This window comes from Eumetopias jubatus, unplaced genomic scaffold (assembly GCF_037043125.1).
Source record: "Eumetopias jubatus isolate StellerSeaLion01/CBP00866 unplaced genomic scaffold, mEumJub1_p1.0 scaffold_7, whole genome shotgun sequence".
In the NCBI taxonomy this organism is placed as follows: Eukaryota; Metazoa; Chordata; class Mammalia; order Carnivora; family Otariidae; genus Eumetopias; species Eumetopias jubatus.
In genome coordinates, this window is record NW_028274813.1 from 27,503,740 (window position 1) to 27,523,921 (window position 20,182).

The window sequence follows — 20,182 nt, forward strand, 5'->3', positions numbered from 1 at the left end:
GATTCAGCGACTCCAGGATCATGACCTGAGCCGAAGGCAGTCGTTTAACCGACTGAGCCACCCAGGTGCCCATGATTTATGTTATTAAAAGATCACTCTGGCTTCTGTGGGAGAATGTATGAAACATCTATATTCCGAGTCTAAAATATTTGTCATAAAATGGTCACATTTTTCGGCTGTTCTTGTCAAATAGGAAACCTCCCGGATCCAGCAGGGGGCGCTGTAGGCGCCCGGTCGACAAATGTAACACTCAGCACTCTTTGGTTCTTTTCGAGGGGTGGGTCGCTTCCGGGGGCGGCCTCGTCGCCCGGCGCCTTCCTCTCTATCCGCCCCTCTCTGTGGTCACCGTGGGCCCGCCCTCTTAGGCCGACCGAGTGCTCTTTGGGCTCTTCCCGCAGCCGGCTCCCGGGGCAGCGGGGCGAGGAGGGCGGAACTCGGCTCATGGCGGTCCCGCGGGCTGCGGCCGGGGCTGGCGCCAGGTGAGCAGGGCGGTGGGGAAGAGAGCCGGGCCTCTGGGTGCCCTCCCCGGGGCTGTGTGGCCGGGCCCCGGCGAAAGAGGAGCTCGGAAGGGGCGCCCACCCTCCCGCGATCCGAGGTGGCCTCCAGCACTCTGGCTGTGGGATCCTCTCCCTCGGAATTGGCTCCCCGCCCCCGACGCAAGAAGTTCCAAGTGCGCAGAATTGAGTTAATCGTCCTCAGTTCTTGGCACGCTGTGGTCCAGTGCAAGGTCCCTCTTGTGTTTTACTTTATTATGTTCCTTATTCTCAATCCTATTTCACTCCCCTTCTCAGACCCCCACTCTGGTGTATTAAAAGACTGTACAGCCCAGCTTACATAACTCTGCATGTCTCTTACCTTGAAAGATAGTGGTTTTTGAATTCCTATAAATGATAATATGCTGTGATTTAAAAAAAAAAAACCTTTTTACCCCACGTTGTGTTTTTGAGATCATACATTCAGTAGTAGTCTAGTTTCCATTTCTGAAGGCTGCATAATACTACCCTATGTACTTTGGACCGCATTTTACCTATATATTCCCCAGGTGATGGACACTTAGAATGCTTCCAGTTTTTAACCACCTCAAATATACTGGCACTTGTCTCCTTGTGGATATGGGTAATATTTTTCTGGATTACCCACCCCAGGGTAGGATGCTAGATCATAACTAATTCTGCAGAATTGTTTTCTGGAATGGGCACATGAGTTTATACTTCCCAACAGCATTGCATAAAGGTTCTGGCTTCCCCACATCCCTGGAATGTTTGGTATTGTTTGGTTTTCTGATGTTTATCAATCTGATGGGTTGTAAGGTGGCATCCCATTGTGTTTTCCTGTATTAAGCATTTGGGTTTCCTCTTTTCTGAATAGCCTCGTTGTATCCTTTTCCCACTTTCCATGGATTTCCTATCTTCCTGACTTGCAGGAATTCCTTGTATGCTCTAGATTTTAATGTCTTGTTGGTTTTACACTCTTCACATACCTTCCAGAAGTCTTTTAATCTATGGCACTGTATTGAGCAAAAATAAATTAAGTCCATTAGTTTTCCCCTTTATCAAAATTTGTGGGTTTGGGGTCTTATTTGAGGAATATCTTCCCACTGTATCTTCATTAAGATATTGTTCCTTTCCTTCTGTTAAATAGAATTTCACATTAGATTTTTAATCTATTTGGAGTTTTAAAATTTTATCTTTCTAAGTGATTTGAGGTAATGACCTTAATTTTCCTTCACCATTTTCAATTAACAACTAATGAATTAATAATTAAAAATCGGAGGGGCGCCTGGGTGGCTCAGTTGTTAAGCGTCTGTCTGCCTTCAGCTCAGGTCATGATCCCAGGGTCCTGGGACCGAGCCCCACATCAGGCTCCCTCCTCAGCGGGGAGCCTGCTTCTCCCTCCCCCACTCCCCCTGCTTGTGCTTCGTCTCTCGCTGTGTCTCTCTCTGTCAAATAAATAAATAAAATCTTAAAAAAAAAAAATTGGAGAGCCTGTGGAGCATCATTAAGAGCTCAGATTCTTGGACCTAGGCTGCCCTTGTCCAAACCCTGAGGCTTCCACTTACCAGGTGGGTGACAGGGCAAGTTACTTAACCTCTTTTGCTTCAGTTCCTTATCCATAAATAGGGTATAGTCTCCATCTCTTAAGGTTGTGACAATCAAATGAATTAATACATGAAAAACACGTGTAGAACAGTACTGGGCACATAGTATGTGCTTAATAAGTGCTGACAACTATTAGTATTACTATGACCTTTCTTGTGATATAACCTCTATCATGTGCCCATGTAAACATAGGTCTATTTTTTCTTTTTGGTCTCTGTCCCATTGGTCTTTTTGTTTCTATATTAAAACCACAATTTTGGGGCGCCTGGGTGGCTCAGTCGTTAAGCATCTACCTTCAGCTCAGGTCATGGTCCCAGGGTCCTGGGATCGAGCCCCACATCGGGCTCCCTGCTCGGCGGGAAGCCTGCTTCTCCCACTCCTGCTCCCCCTGCTTGTGTTCCCTCTCTCGCTGTGTCTCTCTCTCAAATAAATAAATAAAATCTTAAAAAAAAAATAAAACCACGGTTTTTCTGTATTAAAACCACAGCCCTGCACTATGATTTGTCTTTTTTTTTTTTTTTTTTTTTGAGAGAGAGAGAAGGGTGTGAACACGCGAGAGGCTGGGGCAGAGGGAGAGGAAGAGAGAGAATCTTAAGCAGGCTCCACGCTCAGCATGGAGTCTGACACAGGACTCAGTGTCACAACTCTGAGATCAAGACCTGAGCCGAAATCAAGAGTCAGATGCCCAACCAACTGAGCCACCCAGGCGCCCCTGATTTGTCTCAATAACTGATGGTTTGGGTCTCCAATTCCTCCTTTCCTGTTTTTCATGGTTGCCCTCAGCTGTTCATGGGCCTTTATGTTTCCATATAAAGTTCCTCAGAGAAGTTCTGCTTGTGATTGGTATTATATTGAATTTATAGACTACTTTTGTTAGAAACGAGGTCTTTATAATGTTAAGTCATGCCAGCTCTATTTTTTTTCACATCCTATAACAGAGCTTTCGTTTTTCTTTTTAAAATGTCTTATCCTGGGGCGACTGGCTCGCTCAGTCGGTTGAGCTTGCAACTCTTGATCTTGGGGTTGTGAGTTCAAACCCCATGATGGGTGGAGAGATTACTTAAAAATAAAATCTTTTGGGGTGCCTCGGTGGTTCAGTCTAGGGTCGTAGTGCCATAGATTAAATTCAGGGGTGCATATTTAGGCGCCCCTAAAAATAAAATCTTAAAAAAAATGTGGGACACCTGGGTGGCTCAGTCAGTTAAGCCTCCGACTCCTGATCTCAGCTCAGGTCTCGATCTCAGGGCTGTGAGCTCAAGCACCACATTGGGCTCTATGCTGGGCTTGGGGGCCTACTTAAAAAAAAATGTCTTATACATTCTTTTTAAAAGTTAATTCCCGGATGCTTTACAGTTTTTTGTTTTTTTTTAAAGATTTTATTTATTTATTCATAAGAGACAGAGAGAGAGGCAGAGGGAGAAGCAGGTTCCCTGCCGAGCAGGGAGCCCGATGCGGGACTCAATCCCAGGACCCCCGGATCACAACTGGAGCCGAAGGCAGACGCTCAACCATCTGAGCCACCCAGGCGCCCATGTTTTACAGTTGTTTTAATGCTTTTCTTTTGTAAGTGACCTCATGTTTTCTTTATATTTTCCAGTTTGTTATTGTTGGTATAGAAACACTGTTGATATTTGTATGTTAACCCTATGTCTAGCTGAACTCCTTTTATTTCCAGCATTTGTCTGTTGATTTGCTCGTTGCTGTGTAAATGATCACATTATCTGCAAATAAAGACAATCTCTTCCCTTTTAATTCTTTCACCTCATTTATTTTTCTTGCTTTATTGATTTAGCCAGGACGTTAAAATCCTTTTTTTTTTTTTTAAAGATTTTATTTATTTGACAGAGACACAGCGAGAGAGGGGGAACACAAGCAGGGGGAGGGGCAGAGGGAGAAGCAGGCTTCCCGCAGAGCAGGGAGCCCGATGCGGGGCTCGATCGCAGGACCCCTGGATCATGACCTGAGCCAAAGGCAGACGCTTAACGACTGAGCCACCCAGGTGCGCCAGGACGTTAAAATCTTTGATGGGCTTTCTTGTCATGTTTGTGACCATAAAGAGGATGTGGCTGAAGTTTCTTCATTAACTATGTTTTATTTATTTGTTTATTTTTTTGCTGTAAATTTTTGGTAAATAACCTTTTATAGCATTTACCAGCTTAAAGAAATCCCTTTCTCTCCCTGGTCTGTTCCCAGTCTACTGCCTTCAGCATCAGTAAACCATTCTTCGTGCATGGCCTGGACCCCTCCCCAGAACAGTGTAGATCAACTTGGTAACTGCTCTGTAAGGCTTAACTGCCCTCTTCGGGTTCTCTCGACTTCTCCTGCATCTCTCCTTCAGGCCCAGGTTAGATCTGCAATTTCTCCAGCGGTTCCTGCAAATACAGAAGGTTTTGTTTCCCTCCTGGTCATCACAGAATGCCTTGATGTTCCTGACCCTGTTGTGTGTCGCCCTACTGAGTGAGTGAGTGAGCCCAGGCTACAGGGGGAGGGCAGCCTTGGTTTGGGGTCCCTTCTCTCTGGGGAGTCGATAAGGCAAGGACTCAAGGGGAAGACTCCTTGTTTTCTCCCCCTTCACCACTGACTTCGGACCCCTCTCCCCACCTCAGAACAACTGGTGATCTACCAGGTTGGCTTGATCCCCAGCCAGTACTATGGGGTCCTGGGAAACAAAGACTTGGATGGGTTTAAGACCCTGACATTCCTGGCTGTGGTGCTCATCGTTCTCAACTCCATGGTAAGGTCTTCTCCCTGTGTTTCTCTTCCTCTCTAGCCTAGGGTAAGCACGGTGTCCACTGGGACTTAGCCACCAGGAAGCAGAAATCAAGCTGTATGTGTGTGTTCCCTCCCTTTCTGGGAACTGGAGGTCAGGAGGGCATTGATCTTGTTGTTGGGCCCAATCCCTGGGATGTTTTCGGCTCCCAGGACTTGGCCACGAGGTTCTGGTTTAAGTCAGTGTTTAGCAAAAATGATCTTGTCCCTTCCATTCCCATTACTCTTGCTTCAGGGAACTCCCAAGCATTTGAAAACTGGGATCAGCAGCCAGGGGGGTGTTGCTTCTCTGTGGGGCTGAGGCCCTGGTTCAGCCTGGCACTGTGTCACACCTCTCCACCTTTGCACCTGCTGCTTTCCTGCAGAATGGCTTCCTTCCCCACCCTTGTTCACTTGGTTAATGCCTGCTCACTTTTCCAGTTCTGCTGTTGTCACCTCCTTCAAGTCCTCCTTAACCTTCTCCTTCATGTTTCCTCAACCAAACTCTGCCCTCTTCTCTGCTTAGCTAATACTTTTAGTTAACCTCTGCTGTAACACTCCTCACACCCTTGTAATTGTTTCTTTGCTAGACTGAGCTCATTGTCACTGCCTTGGACATAGCATGTAGCTGCTCCATCCGTGGTGAACAGTGAGTCAGGCCTCTGCTAGGACTCCAGCCTAATGCTCTGCCTGCCTGTGTGGCCTGTTCTCTTGGGGAATCCGCTTCTCATCACACTTGGGCACTTTGGATGGGTCTTCTGGTGGTAAACACCTGTGTATACAGAACTCTGTTCCAAGTTTTGGTGAACAGAAAAGTGAGAACATAAATGGCATAGAAGATATCATCCCCAATATCCGGAAGCTCACCTGCTCTCAGGATAAGACAGTACAACATAAGGGGCCAGAGACCTGTGCTTGGCGATGGAATGAGCATGGCGGGGAGGGAGGGAGACAGGGAAGAATCGCCTGACTTGACACTTTAACCCAGAAGTGCTGAGTGGACAGAGACTAAGCGGAGTGGGCTGGGGCTGGTCAGCAGATGCACTCTGCCAGCCCCGAGCTCCTCGCTGAGATGTGCAGAAGCCATCTCTCCCTCTTCCTCACTTCCTCTCGCTTCCCCACTGCACAGCTGAAGAGCTTTGACCAGTTCACCTGCAACCTGCTGTATGTGAGCTGGAGAAAGGACCTCACCGAGCACCTTCACCGCTTCTACTTCCAAGGCCGCGTGTACTACACCCTTAACGTGCTGCGGGATGACGTCGATAACCCGTAGGCGCCCCCCCCCCCCCCCCGTCCTCCCACCCTCTGCAGGGTGCTGTCAGTCCGGCCCGGCCCCGGAGAGTCCCTGCGTGGATCCTTTGAGATCATCCACAGTTCTCTGCAAATGTTGATAAGTGTCATAGGGGAAGGGGGACTCCACGGAGAAACCCCCGAGCAGCCGCGGGGCTGAGAATAGGGCATATAAGTTATGAGCGGCCCCCTTTTGTCCATTTTATACCCTGTGCTTCCCAACCAGGCACCCTCTGAGGAAAGTGTCCTTGCTCGCAAACCAGCTCTTGGATTTTCAGCAGTAAAAAATTATTGCTGCCCGGGACTCAGTGTAAGATTCAGATCTTCATTCTGTCACCTCCTAGTTGACAGGCCTTCGGTCACCGAGCCTCAGGTTCCCTTTCTAGAAAATGGGGATGATAGTTCCTATCTCAAGAATATCTCAAAGGATATTCATGCAATGCACATGTGTGGTGCCTGGCACATAGCAAGTGTCCCAGTGTGAGTTAGCGCTGGTTATTTCACAGGTGAGGAAACTGAGGCCCAGAGAATGCAAGTGACTTGTCCAAAGTCATGTCTCTCATTGGAAATGGGAGTCAGAGCGGCCCTGGTGGTGCAGTGGGACATACGGGGTCTCTCCTCACACTCCCTCTCCACTCACCACCCCCAGGCACTTTTCTGCCTGTGGTGACCTTTCGTCAGCTCAGGCTGAGCTTTGTGGCAAAGATTCTTGGGATTCCTGTTGCCTCTTATCTTTCTCTTCTAGGCTTCTCCGTGACTCAACCCATATGAAGCTTCAGCAGCCAGATAGCTAAAATGGGGGCAGGCTCAGGTTCCCAGAAGAGATTGGGAGGAGGCAGAGAGAAGGGATAGCTTTCTGGCTCGTCCAGAAACTCAGCTCTTCTACCCTCGGGTCGTTCTCTGGTGCTACTCAGAACTGGCTCAGGACCCCTGGGTACTGGCCCTTTGATTTGCTACTTTTCCTGAGGGGTAAACTGAGGCACCCTAAGAAGTAACTCTTCAGAACCCTGTTTAAAGGTCCTAAAGGTCTTAGTCCCTCTAGGAAAACCAGCGCTTGTCGGGGTCCATCTTCCCCCGGGATCGTGGCTAACAGTGCTGAAAGGCAAGGTCAGGGTAAGAGGTAACCTCTCAGCCCTCTCCACCCTTCGCGTCCCGCCCCCTGGTCCAGTTGCTTTGTTGTTGGCTCCAGGGACCAGCGCATCAGCCAGGATGTGGAACGGTTCTGCCGACAGCTCAGCAGCATGGCCAGCAAGCTGATCATCTCCCCTTTCACCCTCATCTACTACACCTACCAGTGCTTCCAAAGGTGAAGCCTCTCCTCCCCCATCCCACCCCCAGGTGTTTCCCCCCGAGGTCCCTCCCTCACATGGGCTCCCCCAGGTCAGGGTCCAGAAGAGGCCAGTCTTCCTCCCTCCCGCCTGCAGCCCAGGAAGGCTTCCCCTGTCCTGTGCTCGGGCCCCCGCCCTTCCTTTGGACACATGGCTTTTCAGTGTCACAGGGGTCCTGGTATCTGACAACCTGGACCAGGTACCTGCTGCCCCCACAAAGGAGCAGAGGTCCCACAGGACTGCTGGCTGAGATTGGACGAGGGCTGCTTGAAAGAGCAAGAAGCAGGGCTGAGGCCTGCGGGGACATGTGACACCCCCCACCCTCCCTTTCTCTGCCTTCCAGCACGGGCTGGCTCGGGCCTGTGAGCATCTTCGGGTATTTCATCCTGGGAACCCTTGTGAACAAAATGTTGATGGGGCCCATCGTGGCAAAGCTGGTGCAGCAGGAGAAGCTGGAGGGGGATTTCAGGTATGTCTCCCTTGCTTGAGGTTTCTGGGCCGAGCATAATGGTTAAGGAATGGGATCTCAAGTAAGACAGCCTCACTCGAGTCCCAGCCTGTGCTAGTTACTAGCCATGTGCTCTTGGGTGAAGTCTTGAACCTCCCTAAACTTCAGTTTTCCCATCTCTAAAATGGGGATGGTACTGTTGCCCGCAGAGGGGATTGTGAGGAGCCTTATTGAGATTCTAGGTGAGAAGCAGCAAGAGCGGTGTCTGGTTGGCCGTCATCATCCCTTGGTCTTCTCATGTGCTTCTGTTCCAACCTTCCTGTTTTGGCTCAGCCAATAGATCCAGCCCCTGCACTGTGCTTCTTGGCCTCCTACTTCAGGTTGGGCCCTGGGAGGAGGTGGTGTGGGCAGGAATGCACCTGTCCTCTGGGGAGGTGAGGGGTTGTCCTGTCTGCAGGGCTCCTGCCACCCCACCCAGGCCCTGCGACAGCTCAGGGAAGGGCTGGGCCTTTTTGAGGTGGAGCCAGGTTCCTCTTCGTCTGGAGATCTTCTTGGTCCAGGCTAGAGAAAGGAGAAGGGCCAGTATTGCCCGTTGTCAGCACACATTTGCCTTTGGTCTGCCCAGGTTCAAGCACATGCAGATCCGGGTGAATGCTGAGCCTGCTGCTTTTTTCAGGTGAGTCAGGTGGGCATCGTTTCCTTCTGCCTCATCAGAGCTGATAGTGGTGATGGCAGAAAAGGAAAGACGAATTGTACGGCCCTCCCACCATCACTGAACCCTGGGGCTGAGCATCCTTACACTTGGCTATGACCCTTGCCTCATGTCTCTCACTGCCCTTGTCTGCCTCATCCTTAGGTCCAGGGATTTGCTTCTGAAGCTGGTTGTTCCTTCTAGTGACCCAGCAGGGGGCCTAAATTTGTTCCAAGAATGAAACGAGTGAATGCTTCTTGTCTTGGTGATGACTATAAGGCATTGCCTCTGCCTCTGTTTTTCCATCTACAAAATGGCTTTCTGCCAGTGCCTGATGGCCGATTAAAGTCTCCAAGACTGATCCTTTGTCTCTGTAGGATGGGAGGGAAAGGAGGCCTCAGGAGATCAGGAGACCTGCTCCTTGTCCACAAACATTGTCCAAGTAGAACAAAGTGTCTGATCTCCTGATAGCAGCATTGTGAAATCTCCTTCCTTCCCTCAGGGTCAGGAGGGGTTCCTGGGCCCTGCCTTCTGTGGGACCTCTGGAGTCATTGTTTGGTGCCAGAGAGATAACTCAGGCCCCAGAGGTGTGTGTTAAAGGAGTGGAAGCTGCTCTTGGATCACCTGGATCTAAATAACTCGAGGACCTTTGCACTTATTTGTCTTTGCTGCATTTTGCAGCTGCCACCACTTGGGGGCGCCAAGAATACTAGGAATCTATGAGGTGGGGTTTGGTTGGGAGGCGGTAGGGCTGGGCCTGTGCTAAGTGCTTTTGGATTCTGCAGCCTCTCATGAAGTTCTGGGCTCTGGGGAAAGCAGGTTGGTTCTTGGAGCTCTAGATGGGTTCTTCCCTGGCTTCTCTGTCCCTCTAACACTTTCCATGTGCCAGGGGAGGAATGCAGTGCGTCTGCCTGCCCCCCCTAAACTGACAGCTCAAGGACAGGGACTGTTTTATCCCCTTGTGTACCTCATTTGGCTAACTAGCACAGAGCCTGCCACCGAGCAACTGCTCCGTGTATAGTCGCTTAATAATGACAGCTGTTATTTTTTAAGGGTCCCTCTTCTGCCTGGCACTTTCTATTTAGAAATTCTCTAACTTATTTTGTAGGTATGATTAGCCCCATTTCACAGAAGAAGACACTGAAACTCCGAGGCTTCAGTAACATTAGTCACCCAGCTAGTAATTGGCCAGAGCCAGGATTTGAGCCAGATCTGCCCAGTCTAGAGTTCATGTTCTTTCCCCAGACAATACTGTGCGGAGTAAATGAAGCAGTGAATGGATGCTAGTGGCAGAAAGGGTCTGAGATGAAGACCATTTGGATATAGGCTTGGTCCCCAAGGGAGAGTGTGATGAAGGCTAGAGGTTCCCCTGGCCTGGCTGAGGCTTTCCAGGCCCCATCAACATCCCAGCCTTTCTCGTCAGAGCTGGGCATGTGGAACACATGAGGACAGACCGCAGGCTGCAGAGACTCCTTCAGACCCAGAGGGAGCTGATTTCCAAGGAGCTCTGGCTGTACAGTAGGTGGAGGGAGCCCGGGGAGGCAGGAGCCCCAGGGGCGGGATAGTCTCCTTCCCTCCCTGACCTCCCCGCTTTCTCTCTGCCCTAGTCAGTTTGCCGGGATGAAGGAATTAACCACGGGGAGCGACTGTCTTTGCCAGGAGTGTCCTCGGGAGAACGAGGCTCCAGGGAATAGCTTGGTCCTACGTGGCTTCCTCTTCCCTCAGAGCACATCAGTGGTTCCTGGGTCTCTTACCCTCGGTGTTTCTGCCTTCTGCAGTCGGTGTTAACACATTCGACTATCTGGGCAGCATCCTGAGTTACGTTGTGATGGCCATCCCTATTTTCCGTGGTGTCTATGGAGACCTGAGCCCCACAGAGCTCAGCACTCTGGTCAGCAAGGTGAGGCTCCCTCCTGGTGACCCCTCATGCCGTCCCCCTCTGCCCTTCGGCCCAGCGCCTCGGAGTCAAGGCCGGTGCTCACTGCTCGCTGTCCTGTGCAGAATGCCTTCGTGTGCATTTACCTCATCAGCTGCTTCACCGGGCTCATCGACCTCTCCAGCACCTTCTCAGATGTGGCTGGTTACACACACAGGTGAGGCTGCGTCCGGCCCCTCTCCAGGTCCTGAGCAAAGCGGGTGCCACTGGGAGAAGTAGCTGAATGAAAAAAGGAACAGAAAAGCCACATGGCAGTGGGTGTGAGAGAGAAGGAGGGATGCGTTCACCTGGGCCCCCAGGCCCAGCTCAGGTTTTCACTTCTTGCCCAGAATCGGGGAACTTCAGGAGACCCTGCTGGACATGTCCCTGAAGTCGCAGGGTGGTGAGGTCCCGGACGAGAGCGAGTGGGACATGGACAGGTGGGTGCTGGGCTGGCAGGGCAGTGCCGTGGTGGGCGTGCCCAGCTGGGGTTCGCCCCGGAGCCCTGCCCTTTCCCAGGCGGGCAGCAGAGTTGTGCAGAGCAGATACCAGGCCTCTCTGCCTGGTGCCGGGCACATCACAGGTGTTCCCAGGCAGGGGTGCTGTTCTGACATCTGTTGTGGTCACCTGCACCTTCCCCCAGCTGCGGGAAGCATGGTGCACACTCCTGCCTGGGCCCGAGACGACAAATCAGGATTTCTGAGCAGTCTGCCTCCTACTGAGCCCTGCCGCCTGCCCCCTTCCTCGGGGCCTGCCTGTTCTCTCTTCCCCAGGCCTCGCTCACCCTCACACATGGCTTTACTTGTGTATCCTGTTTTTGTTTTTTTTTTAAATTATTTATTTGAGAGAGAGAGAGAGAGAACACAAGTGGAGGGGCGTGGCAGAGGCAGAGGGAGAAGCAGAGGGAGGATGCGGGGCTCGATCCCAGGACCCTGAGACCATGACCTGAGCTGAAGGCAGACACTCAATGGACTGAGCCACCCAGGCTTCCCTTTACTCATGTCTCCTTGCATGCGTTGTGATGTTTCTGGCCTTTCTGTGCACTGAGGATTTGTTTCATGTCCTCACTTTCTTGGGCTAATTACTCAACTGTTCTGTGTCTCCGTTTCTTCATCACTGTGAGGGGAACAGTAATGGAACCTTCCTCTTAGAATGGTTGTGAGGATTAGCTGTCACAGTCCGTGGAAAGTGCTTGGACAGTGGCCACAGAGTAAGCTTTCAAAAGTGGAAACAGCCTGCGTTCCAGGGCCTACACACAACTCCCTTCTGGGGCACTAAAGCCTTAACTGTTGCCCCCGTTCAGAATTCAGGCTTCGTGCAGCTGTGGGCCTGGGGCTGGGGAGATGGCACGGCGACCGTAGGAGATCAGAGGTGCTGCTCTCTGGGGGAAAGAGGCATCTTGTGCAGAACCAGAAACTCCAGGTCCCTTTCCGACCACCACATCCGTCCTGTCACACGCCCTGGTCACACGCACTGTGCACACCCACCAGGGTTAAGGTTAGACAACTTCAGCTCCGTGACCCTGAGTGAGTTACTGAGCCACCTGACTTGGTTTCCCCCTCTGCCAAGTGGGGATGACGTTTGTGCTCAGTGGGTGTTAAAGCTGATTAAGATCAGTCACGGCGGGCCTTTGCACAGCCTGGCACAAAGTAGGTGCCCTCAGCCCTACCTCTGTGTTCGTGTGCCCGAGCTGCCGTAACAAAATACCACAGACTGGGTTGCTTATCTAAGACATCTATTTTCTCATGGTTCTGGAGGCCGGAAGTCCAAGATCAAGGTGTTGGCCAGGTTGGTTTCTCCCGAGGCTTCTCTCCTTGGCTTGCAGATGGCCGTCTTCTTGTCTTCACAAAATAATTGTGTTATTTTGAGAACACAGTTTATCCCATAACAACCCCCCTCCTGTCCAGAGGCGAGGCCCCCGAGGAGAAGACCCTGTCTCCCAGCATACTGACACTACTTCTCTCCCCTCGGTCGCAGGGCCCCAAAGCGGCCGGTCACAGAGCCAACAGACACAGCTTTTCTCCTCGAGCGGGTCTCCATCTGTGCGCCCTCCTCTAATAAACCCTTAATCAGGGATCTGAGCCTGAAGATCTCTGAGGGGCAGAGCCTGCTCATCACAGGCAACACGGGCACGGGCAAGACGTCATTGCTCCGGGTTCTCGGTGGCCTCTGGGCAAGCACACGGGGTGAGAGCCAGCCCTCCCTGCCTCTGAGCCAGCCTTGGCCCGGTGGGATGCGTGTGCGTGCGTGCGTGTGCGTGTGTGTAAAAATCCAGGCCTTTTTGTTGGGGAGAGGAAATGAGAGGCAGTTACTTTGTCTGGGAGATCTCAAAATGGAGGTTTCTGTGGGCTCTGCAGGCTCAGTGCAGATGCTGACGGACTTTGGACCCCATGGGGTGCTCTTCCTGCCACAAAAGCCATTCTTCACTGATGGGACCCTTCGGGAGCAGGTCAGCCTGGGGCCCGTACCTCCCTCTACCCTCACGGAGACTTCTGGCAGTATGACAGGTCTCAGCTCTAGAAAGTTATGGGGCGGAAGGTGGGGTAGTAAATGGCTCCTGCTCAGGAACTCCCTCGTTCTAAGAACATTTTATTCACTTCCGTGGATTGGGCCACGTCGTTAGAGCAGCTCCTGGGGGCAGGTTAACCTGTGGGGGCCGAAACCAAATATCACATACATTTTTTGGCCACCGAGGTTGGATTCTGGACGCTGTGCCCTTAGGAGGCTCACAGCCTCTTTCCCCTCAGACACCAATCTGAAGGTTGCAGTGACCCTGTCGCACTATCTGCTGGCCCAGACTCTCCCACTGGACCCTTGGCCGGAGTGTCCCTTACCGTGCTCAGGTGGAGAGGAGCCTGGCCTCTGGCAGTTGCTGGGGCTGTTTCTGAGGGAGGAGAGGCTGTATGCAGCACTGCCTCTCACGGGCCCTCATCTTAGACCTGTGTGGTTTTGCTTTATCAGGTGATCTATCCCCTGAAGGAAATCTACCCGGACTCAGGTGAGCTGGGCCTCCTTGGGGCATGTCTTCCCATCTAAATTGTCCCTGCTCTGCCTGACTGGGGCCTCGCCAGTGCCTCTTGGCAGAGGCTCCGGCAAGGCTGCTGGTTTGAGGTAGTTTTCTTCTCCTTCAAGTGTTTACTATTTTGGGGTCTGTACCCTGACCTCATCTTGTTCTGTCTTCCCCTGCCTTGAGGAGAGACCCCCATTGGAGGAAGGGAAGGGACGACTTCCTTCGCCTGGCCCTTCTTCTGTGTATTAAGTGGTATAACCCCGTCACTGCAGAGCCTTAGCCCAGATTCTGGCGCCCCCCCCCCCAGCCCTGGCCCCTTCCACAGTGTACCCCCTCTCTTCTGGCTGCCCAGAAGGAGCTGACTTCTTGAAGAAGGCTTGTCTGTTTTGCAGGTTCTACTGATGATGAGAGGATCATGAGGTTCTTGGAGTTGGCAGGCCTGGTGAGTATGGGCAGGGACCCTGAGGCCCAGGCCCACCTGGTAGCACTGACCACAAGGGCTGGTCCAGCAGAGCCGGCACAGTGCCCGGGGCCCAGGACCAGAAGTGTGAGCCTGGACTGCGGGAGTGGGAATAGAAAGTGGTGAGGGGAGCAGTTGGCCAGGTACAGGCAACCAGAGGGTGCATTCTCTGCATCGACTTTTAAAATGATACTAAAACTAAGTCTGCTTAGCAGACGTAAATAGTGTAGTTGATAGGGTAGTCCTCCCTGCGGGGCACAGATCGTTCCCGCAGCCCCTGCCACGGTGCGTGCGCTACAGGGCTGTAGCTGCCTCAGAGGTGTGTGTGGAGAGATGACAGGAAGCAGGGATGGGCCCTCTCACAGACAGCATTCCCTCTGGGTGTGTTACAGTCCAGTTTGGTGACCAGGACAGAGGGTCTGGACCAGCAGGTCGACTGGAACTGGTAAGAAGGGAGTTGGGGTGCTCCCCGCCACACAGTGGGTTTCAGGCGTTTGCTGGCCCATCAGGGGCATGTTCATGCCCTCAGGAGCAGCGTTTTGGCCTCACCTCATGTGGGCAGCCCATCTCATGATGGGCTGGACTGTGGTTGAAAGGGGAGGGTGATGTCCGTCTGTCCCGGGGGCTAGCCTCTCTGCCCCAAGAACCTCTTCTTGCTTAGACCCCACTCTATGCAAAAGCCAAGCCATATCCTCCTTCCTCTAGCGGTCCTTTCATTCCCATTCCTCAGGTACGATGTTCTGTCCCCAGGAGAGATGCAGAGGCTCTCCTTTGCCCGGCTCTTCTACCTACAGCCAAAGTATGCAGGTGAGGTCTGCCCCAGCAGTACGCATGCCCGGTACCGTGTGCTCACGGGGGTGTGTGTGTGTGTGTGTTCCATGTGTAACCGCGGGGGCGTTCAGACACGGAGGAGAGCACCCCTGTGCGTGGCCGGGCATCTCTGTCCCTGCAGGGGAGGATGCCAGAGCTCTGCCTGTGCGACAGCAAGGTTGGCATCCCCAGAGCAGCTCGGGATGTGTTACACCACCCATTCTCGAGCATTCTGCCATGGCAGCAGCTGGAGCCAGCCTAAAAAGCTTGCGATTTTATGCTTCTCAGCCTCTGCCGTCAATAAGTGGGCAACACCCCCGGCTGTGCCTGGCAGAGGGATGGCAGGTGTGAACTTCTTCAGGGACTGGCGTCCTTGGGGGAACTAAGGAGCGCTGGTTTGAGCAGTTCTAGGAAGTGCTGGTGCTTACTCTAGGAAGCTGGGGGATTTCATCCTGCCGCTGGTAGAAGGCTTCCCAGGTGGAGCCTCGCCCTCTGCTTTTTTGGCCCACGCTCTTCCTGTGGCAGGGCTCCTGTAAGCCAGAGCAGCTTCCAGCCAGCCTTGCCCTGGGCCCCAGGCAGAGGTGAGCGTGGTTTGGAAGAGAGGCAGAGGTGGGCCAGGGGCAGGAGCCGATCTCTTCCTGCCGGATTCTGCCCTCAGTGCTTGATGAAGCCACCAGTGCCCTGACCGAGGAGGTGGAGAGCGAGCTCTACCGCATTGGCCAGCAGCTGGGCATGACGTTCATCAGCGTGGGACACCGACGTAGCCTCGAGAGGGTACCCAAGCTCATAGAGATGGCCTGAGGAAGGAGGAAGAGCCCAGAGGCTGGGCCTGACGAGGGCCAGGGGCCCTTCAAAATGGGGAGTGGGGGTGGCGGAGAGGGCAGGTGAGGGATGGCCTCCCGTTGGCTGTGGTCAGCGCGGCCTGATCTGCGTCGTGCTGGTCTCTTGCAGTTTCACTCCTTGGTTCTGAAACTCTGTGGAGAAGGAAGATGGGAACTGATCAGAATCAAAGTGGAGTGAAGCCAAGGGTGTGGCTGGCCCCTGGAAGAAGTGCCCAGCTCGGGGCAGATCGGCATTCTCCCGGAGAGACCGGGGGAGGGGGGCCTGCGGGGCACGGGAGACCCCTGGCTCGCCTCCCAGGCCCTGTGCAGGGGGCACTGGCAGCAGGGGGGGCCTGGCTGGTGTGCAGCTCGCTGCAGGGCACCCAGTCCTGCCAGGGTGCTTCCTGCCGCCTCAGCCAGAGCTCCCTGCACTCAGGGTGCTGATTGCTTACGAACAGCCTCAGATCATGTTTTCTAAAGAAAAACCTAGAAGTGTGGAATCTGTGAGAAATGTAGGGTCGTTGTGGAGAGAATATTGGGCTTAAAGTCACGCAATCCAGAAATCTTTTAAATCCATTAAATTTTGTAGCAATAGATTTTTTAACTTTAATCGACTATTTAACTTTTATAACTTTTTTTTTTAAAGATAAACATTTCTTACAAATTGCAGCCTTCTTCCTTTTCTCTTTATTTTCCACTGTAAGGTGACCTTTTAAATTGAATCCACAGACTTGTATTTGGGAGCCTGGGGGGAAGGGAGATGCACTCTCCATTGTACTGGAAACTTCTGCGCCTGGTTTTTCACTTCACTCCACACCTGCGCTTTCCCTTTGCCAGTTGTACCTGAGTCACTAACCTCTAGGGCCCTTCTGTTTTTCTTGTCCTAACCCAGGTAAAAATAAATCTCTTTCCCTTTAGTCAACTAAAATAAGGTCAGAGATTTTTCAAAAATAATCTTTGTGAGGAAACAGCAACAACGAGAGGAACAGACAAAATCCAGAAAGCGTGGAAACTTGAGATGGAAAACGATTTGAGCCCAAAGCCCTTATTCTAGAACAGTGTTACCCAAAGTTGAGTTGTCAGTGCAGCACGTTCATGATTTTTCCAGATCTCTGTACTTCTTGTACTGTGAATTACTTAATATTTTTTAAATTAACTCCCCCCCTTTTTTTTAAGATTTTATTTATTTATCTGACAGAGAAAGCACAAGTAGGGTGAGTGGCAGGCAGAGGGAGAAGCAGGCTCCCGCTGAGCAGGGAGCCCACACGGCGCTCAATCCCAGAACCCAGAGATCATGACCTGACCCGAAGGCAGACGCCCACCCAACTGAGCCACCCCAGCGTCCCAGTTAACTCCTTAAACCTAATTGTGTTTGTTTTTATTTACGCTTGATATAAATAGAATGTAACTGTAAAAGTGAACGTAAACCAGTTTACAAAATTGCACACAGTTTGATACTGTGTCTGCAGAGTCTGAGCCTGAGGCTTCCTTGCTCTCTCTCTACAAAGGGAGGTTAAGGGATGTCGTGGGGGGAATTAGACATACTGGCACCCTAGTGAGAATTTTCTCAGTAAAGTTAGAAACCTGGAATGGGAACTGCTCGGGAAGGAACTTTCTCACTCTAAAACTTGAGATTATTTACTGCCTTGTTGGTACCCTGCTGAAAATGATGCCAGATGTGGGGTGGGGAACTGGGGAAGTGCTGTCTGCGGAGTGACGCCCCCTGGCGGCTTGGCTGGCCCGCAGGCCTGGAGCCTGTTCTTCCCCAGCTCCACCGTGTCGGGGCGCTAGCGCCGCGCACCCGGGGGCCTTGCTGAGAGAGCTCAGGGGGCCACCTGACCAGGTCTGATGGGGGGTCGGGTCCCTGGTGAAGCCTCCTGAGGGGCCTGCAGGATATCAGGTCTACAAAGGCCCGTGGCAGCCCTGCAGCCAGTGTCCAACCCTCTCACAAAGCTGGAGGGACCATCAAGGTTGGCGTCTGCCCCGAGAGCCGTCCCATCCTTGAATCTCCCAGCTGCATCCTGCCAAGCGGTCTTCTGGCTTCTGGTCAGACACAGCTAGCTAGCGCTGGAGACCACCCATCCTCGGACCCTTCTGACTGAAGAGAGCTCCTGCTTAGGTTAAGGGAAAACCCGTCTCCCTGAGGATTAAGGATTCCCCTGACTCCCACCCCTTGGGTGTGTGTCTGTTAAATCGTGGGGGCTGGGTGTGGAAGGACCCCCTCAATAGTTTAATTTCTGTGCTTTTTTCAATGTAGCTGAAGCTCCCCCCGGCCTTTTTGTTGACAGCATCGCCTTACTGACCTGCTTCCTCCTCACTAGACCCTTGAGCTCCCAAGCCTTCCTGCAGATGCTGCTGCCAGCTGATGACTTGAGAGACCGAGTTGGTGACTAACTCGGGGTCTTGGCATTTGCTTTTCCTCCGCCTCAGACATGTTTCGAATGCTGTTGTTTCTGTTTGGAATGCCCAGTGTTCTCCCTTGCAGAAGCTCTGCCAGGAGAAAGCTGTTCTTAGGGGCAGACTCCGCCTTTGCCCAACATTCATCTCAGAGATGGAGGCTACTGAGAGTTTTGGATGAATCCATACACACCTGCATAGAAGTCTGGTTGTGTGTCCTCAGTATAGAACAAGGACAAAATGTTTATTTTTTTATTTTTTTTTAAAGATTTTATTTATTTATTCATGAAAGAGAGAGAGAGGCAGAGGGAGAAGCAGGCTCCCAAGGAGCAGGGAGCCCGACGCGGGACGTGATCCCAGGACCCCGGGATCGTGACCTGAACCGAAGGCAGACGCTTAACCATCTGAGCCACCCGGGCGCCCCCAAAATGTTTATTTTAAATGTTTTCAAATCAACCAGGCAAATAATTTCCCAAATTTAAATCTCATTCTACCACTCAGGGAACTACACAGACCCAGTGGATGGGACATAGAAACGTTATTCTGTCCCGTTGTCACTCTCCTGAGGAGTCCTAGGTCTGTGGGATGCAGCAGAAAAGCAATCTTTTGTCATCCCCATCACATGTCCGCTTTACCATACCCTATCAAAATCCCAATGGCCTATTTCTACAGAAATGGGAAAGTTGATCCTAAAATTCATATGGAATTGCAAGTGATCTCAAATGGGCAAAACAATCTTGAACAAAGTTGGAGGACTCACACTTTGAGGTTTCAAAAATCACTTCAAAGCTATGGTAATCAAAACATTGCAGTATTCGGATAAAGAGAGACATGCCGTTCAATGGAATAGAATTAAGAGTCCAGAAATAGGGCATCCGGGTGGCTCAGTTGGTTAAGCGACTGCCTTCGGCTCAGGTCATGATCCTGGAGTCCTGGGATCGAGTCCCACATCGGGCTCCCTGCTCTGCGGGAAGCCTGCTTCTCCCTTGGCTTGTGTTCCCTCTCTTGCTGTCTCTCTCTCTCTGTCAAATAAATAAATAAAATCTAAAAAAAAAAAAAATTAAAAAAAAAAAGAGTCCAGAGATAAACCCATACGTCTATGGTCAAATGATTTTTGTCGAGTGTCAAGACCATTCAATGGGGAAAACCAGTCTCTGACAAATAGGGCTGGAAAACAATATCCACATGCAAATGAAGGAAAGTGAGCCCTTACCTTATACCAGGTGCAGAAGTTAAAATGAATGAAAATTAAATTTAAGAGCTAAGACTAAATAGCTCTTAAGACATAAGGCAGTCTTCATGTCCTTGGATCTGGCAATGGTTTCTTAAATACAATGCCCAAAGCACAAGCAACAAAAGAAAAACATTGGACTTCAAAATTAAAGCTTTTGTGCATCAAAGGACACTATACAACCAATGATTGTGTTTGTTCTAACCTGTCTAGGGCTAGGAAGACTGACACAAGGTGCTCGTCTCTGTTTTGCCTGACTCAGAACTCACTCACTGGGCAGAAAAGTAGTGGGCATGGCTCAAAAACTTGGTAAGGTGCACAAAACCTGCAGCCACTTGAAGCAAAAGATTATGCTTAAGACATACAATAGACCACCTAAAGCCTGCGAAGAAATGCTGGGGAGAGAGTTTCTTTCGGACATTGGAGAGTTCAAAAGTGACTTGGTGTACTAGGGAATTTAGAAAGCCACATGCATGCCCTGGATAGGATGCCCGCTCAGAAAAGACCTGAGAAGACCCTGAGCTTTCCTTTCTGGCTGGTCTCAGCTCAGTCCAAATAGGAAATAAAGGCTAAGGTAGAGTTAAAAGAGTTAAACTGGCTTAGTGTTAAAGAGTACCCCAGCACGGAGTCAGTCTAGAAAGACCGGGAGAGATGTAGGTTTTGGTTGTTTGGGGTCGTGGTACTCAAGGAAATCTCTGTCAAAATACTGGCTGAACAGAGACTTCAAGTGACCACACATGACAAGGATGACAGTCCTTGCAAAACTAGTTTGAGAAAGTCACCAAAAAGATGTCTGCGGCCTTCAATAATCAAAAACAGCAAACTCTGGGGAAGGGGAGGAACTGGTTTCCGGTTACATATTATATTCAAATGTCCCGTGTTCAACAAAAACAAATCAAAGAAACAGGATTATGGTCCATTTAAAGGGGGGGGG

At 51.4% G+C, this 20,182-nt stretch overlaps 1 protein-coding gene across 4 annotated transcripts; it reads left to right on the plus strand.

Moving 5' to 3' along the window:
• Positions 1–341: 341 nt before the first annotated feature.
• ABCD4 (ATP binding cassette subfamily D member 4) lies at positions 342–16,289 on the plus strand. Of its 4 annotated transcripts, none has more exons than XM_028092509.2 (19): positions 344–479; positions 4,438–4,556; positions 4,706–4,833; positions 5,977–6,116; positions 7,327–7,443; positions 7,809–7,934; positions 8,539–8,589; positions 10,028–10,122; positions 10,383–10,504; positions 10,606–10,697; positions 10,870–10,959; positions 12,497–12,705; positions 12,877–12,968; positions 13,481–13,517; positions 13,922–13,971; positions 14,382–14,434; positions 14,720–14,796; positions 15,458–15,573; positions 15,751–16,289. In XM_028092509.2, the coding sequence occupies exons 1-19, from the start codon at positions 442–444 to the stop codon at positions 15,817–15,819; spliced, it is 1,821 nt and encodes a 606-aa protein (XP_027948310.1). In that variant the 5' UTR covers positions 344–441; the 3' UTR covers positions 15,820–16,289. The 4 variants fall into 4 exon arrangements, with proteins under 4 accessions (XP_027948442.1, XP_027948371.1, XP_027948310.1 ...); XM_088024516.1 differs by lacking the exon at positions 344–479 and adding an exon at positions 3,558–3,662; XM_028092570.2 differs by lacking the exon at positions 10,870–10,959 and having other exon boundaries at positions 343–479.
• The last annotated feature ends 3,893 nt before the right edge of the window (positions 16,290–20,182 follow it).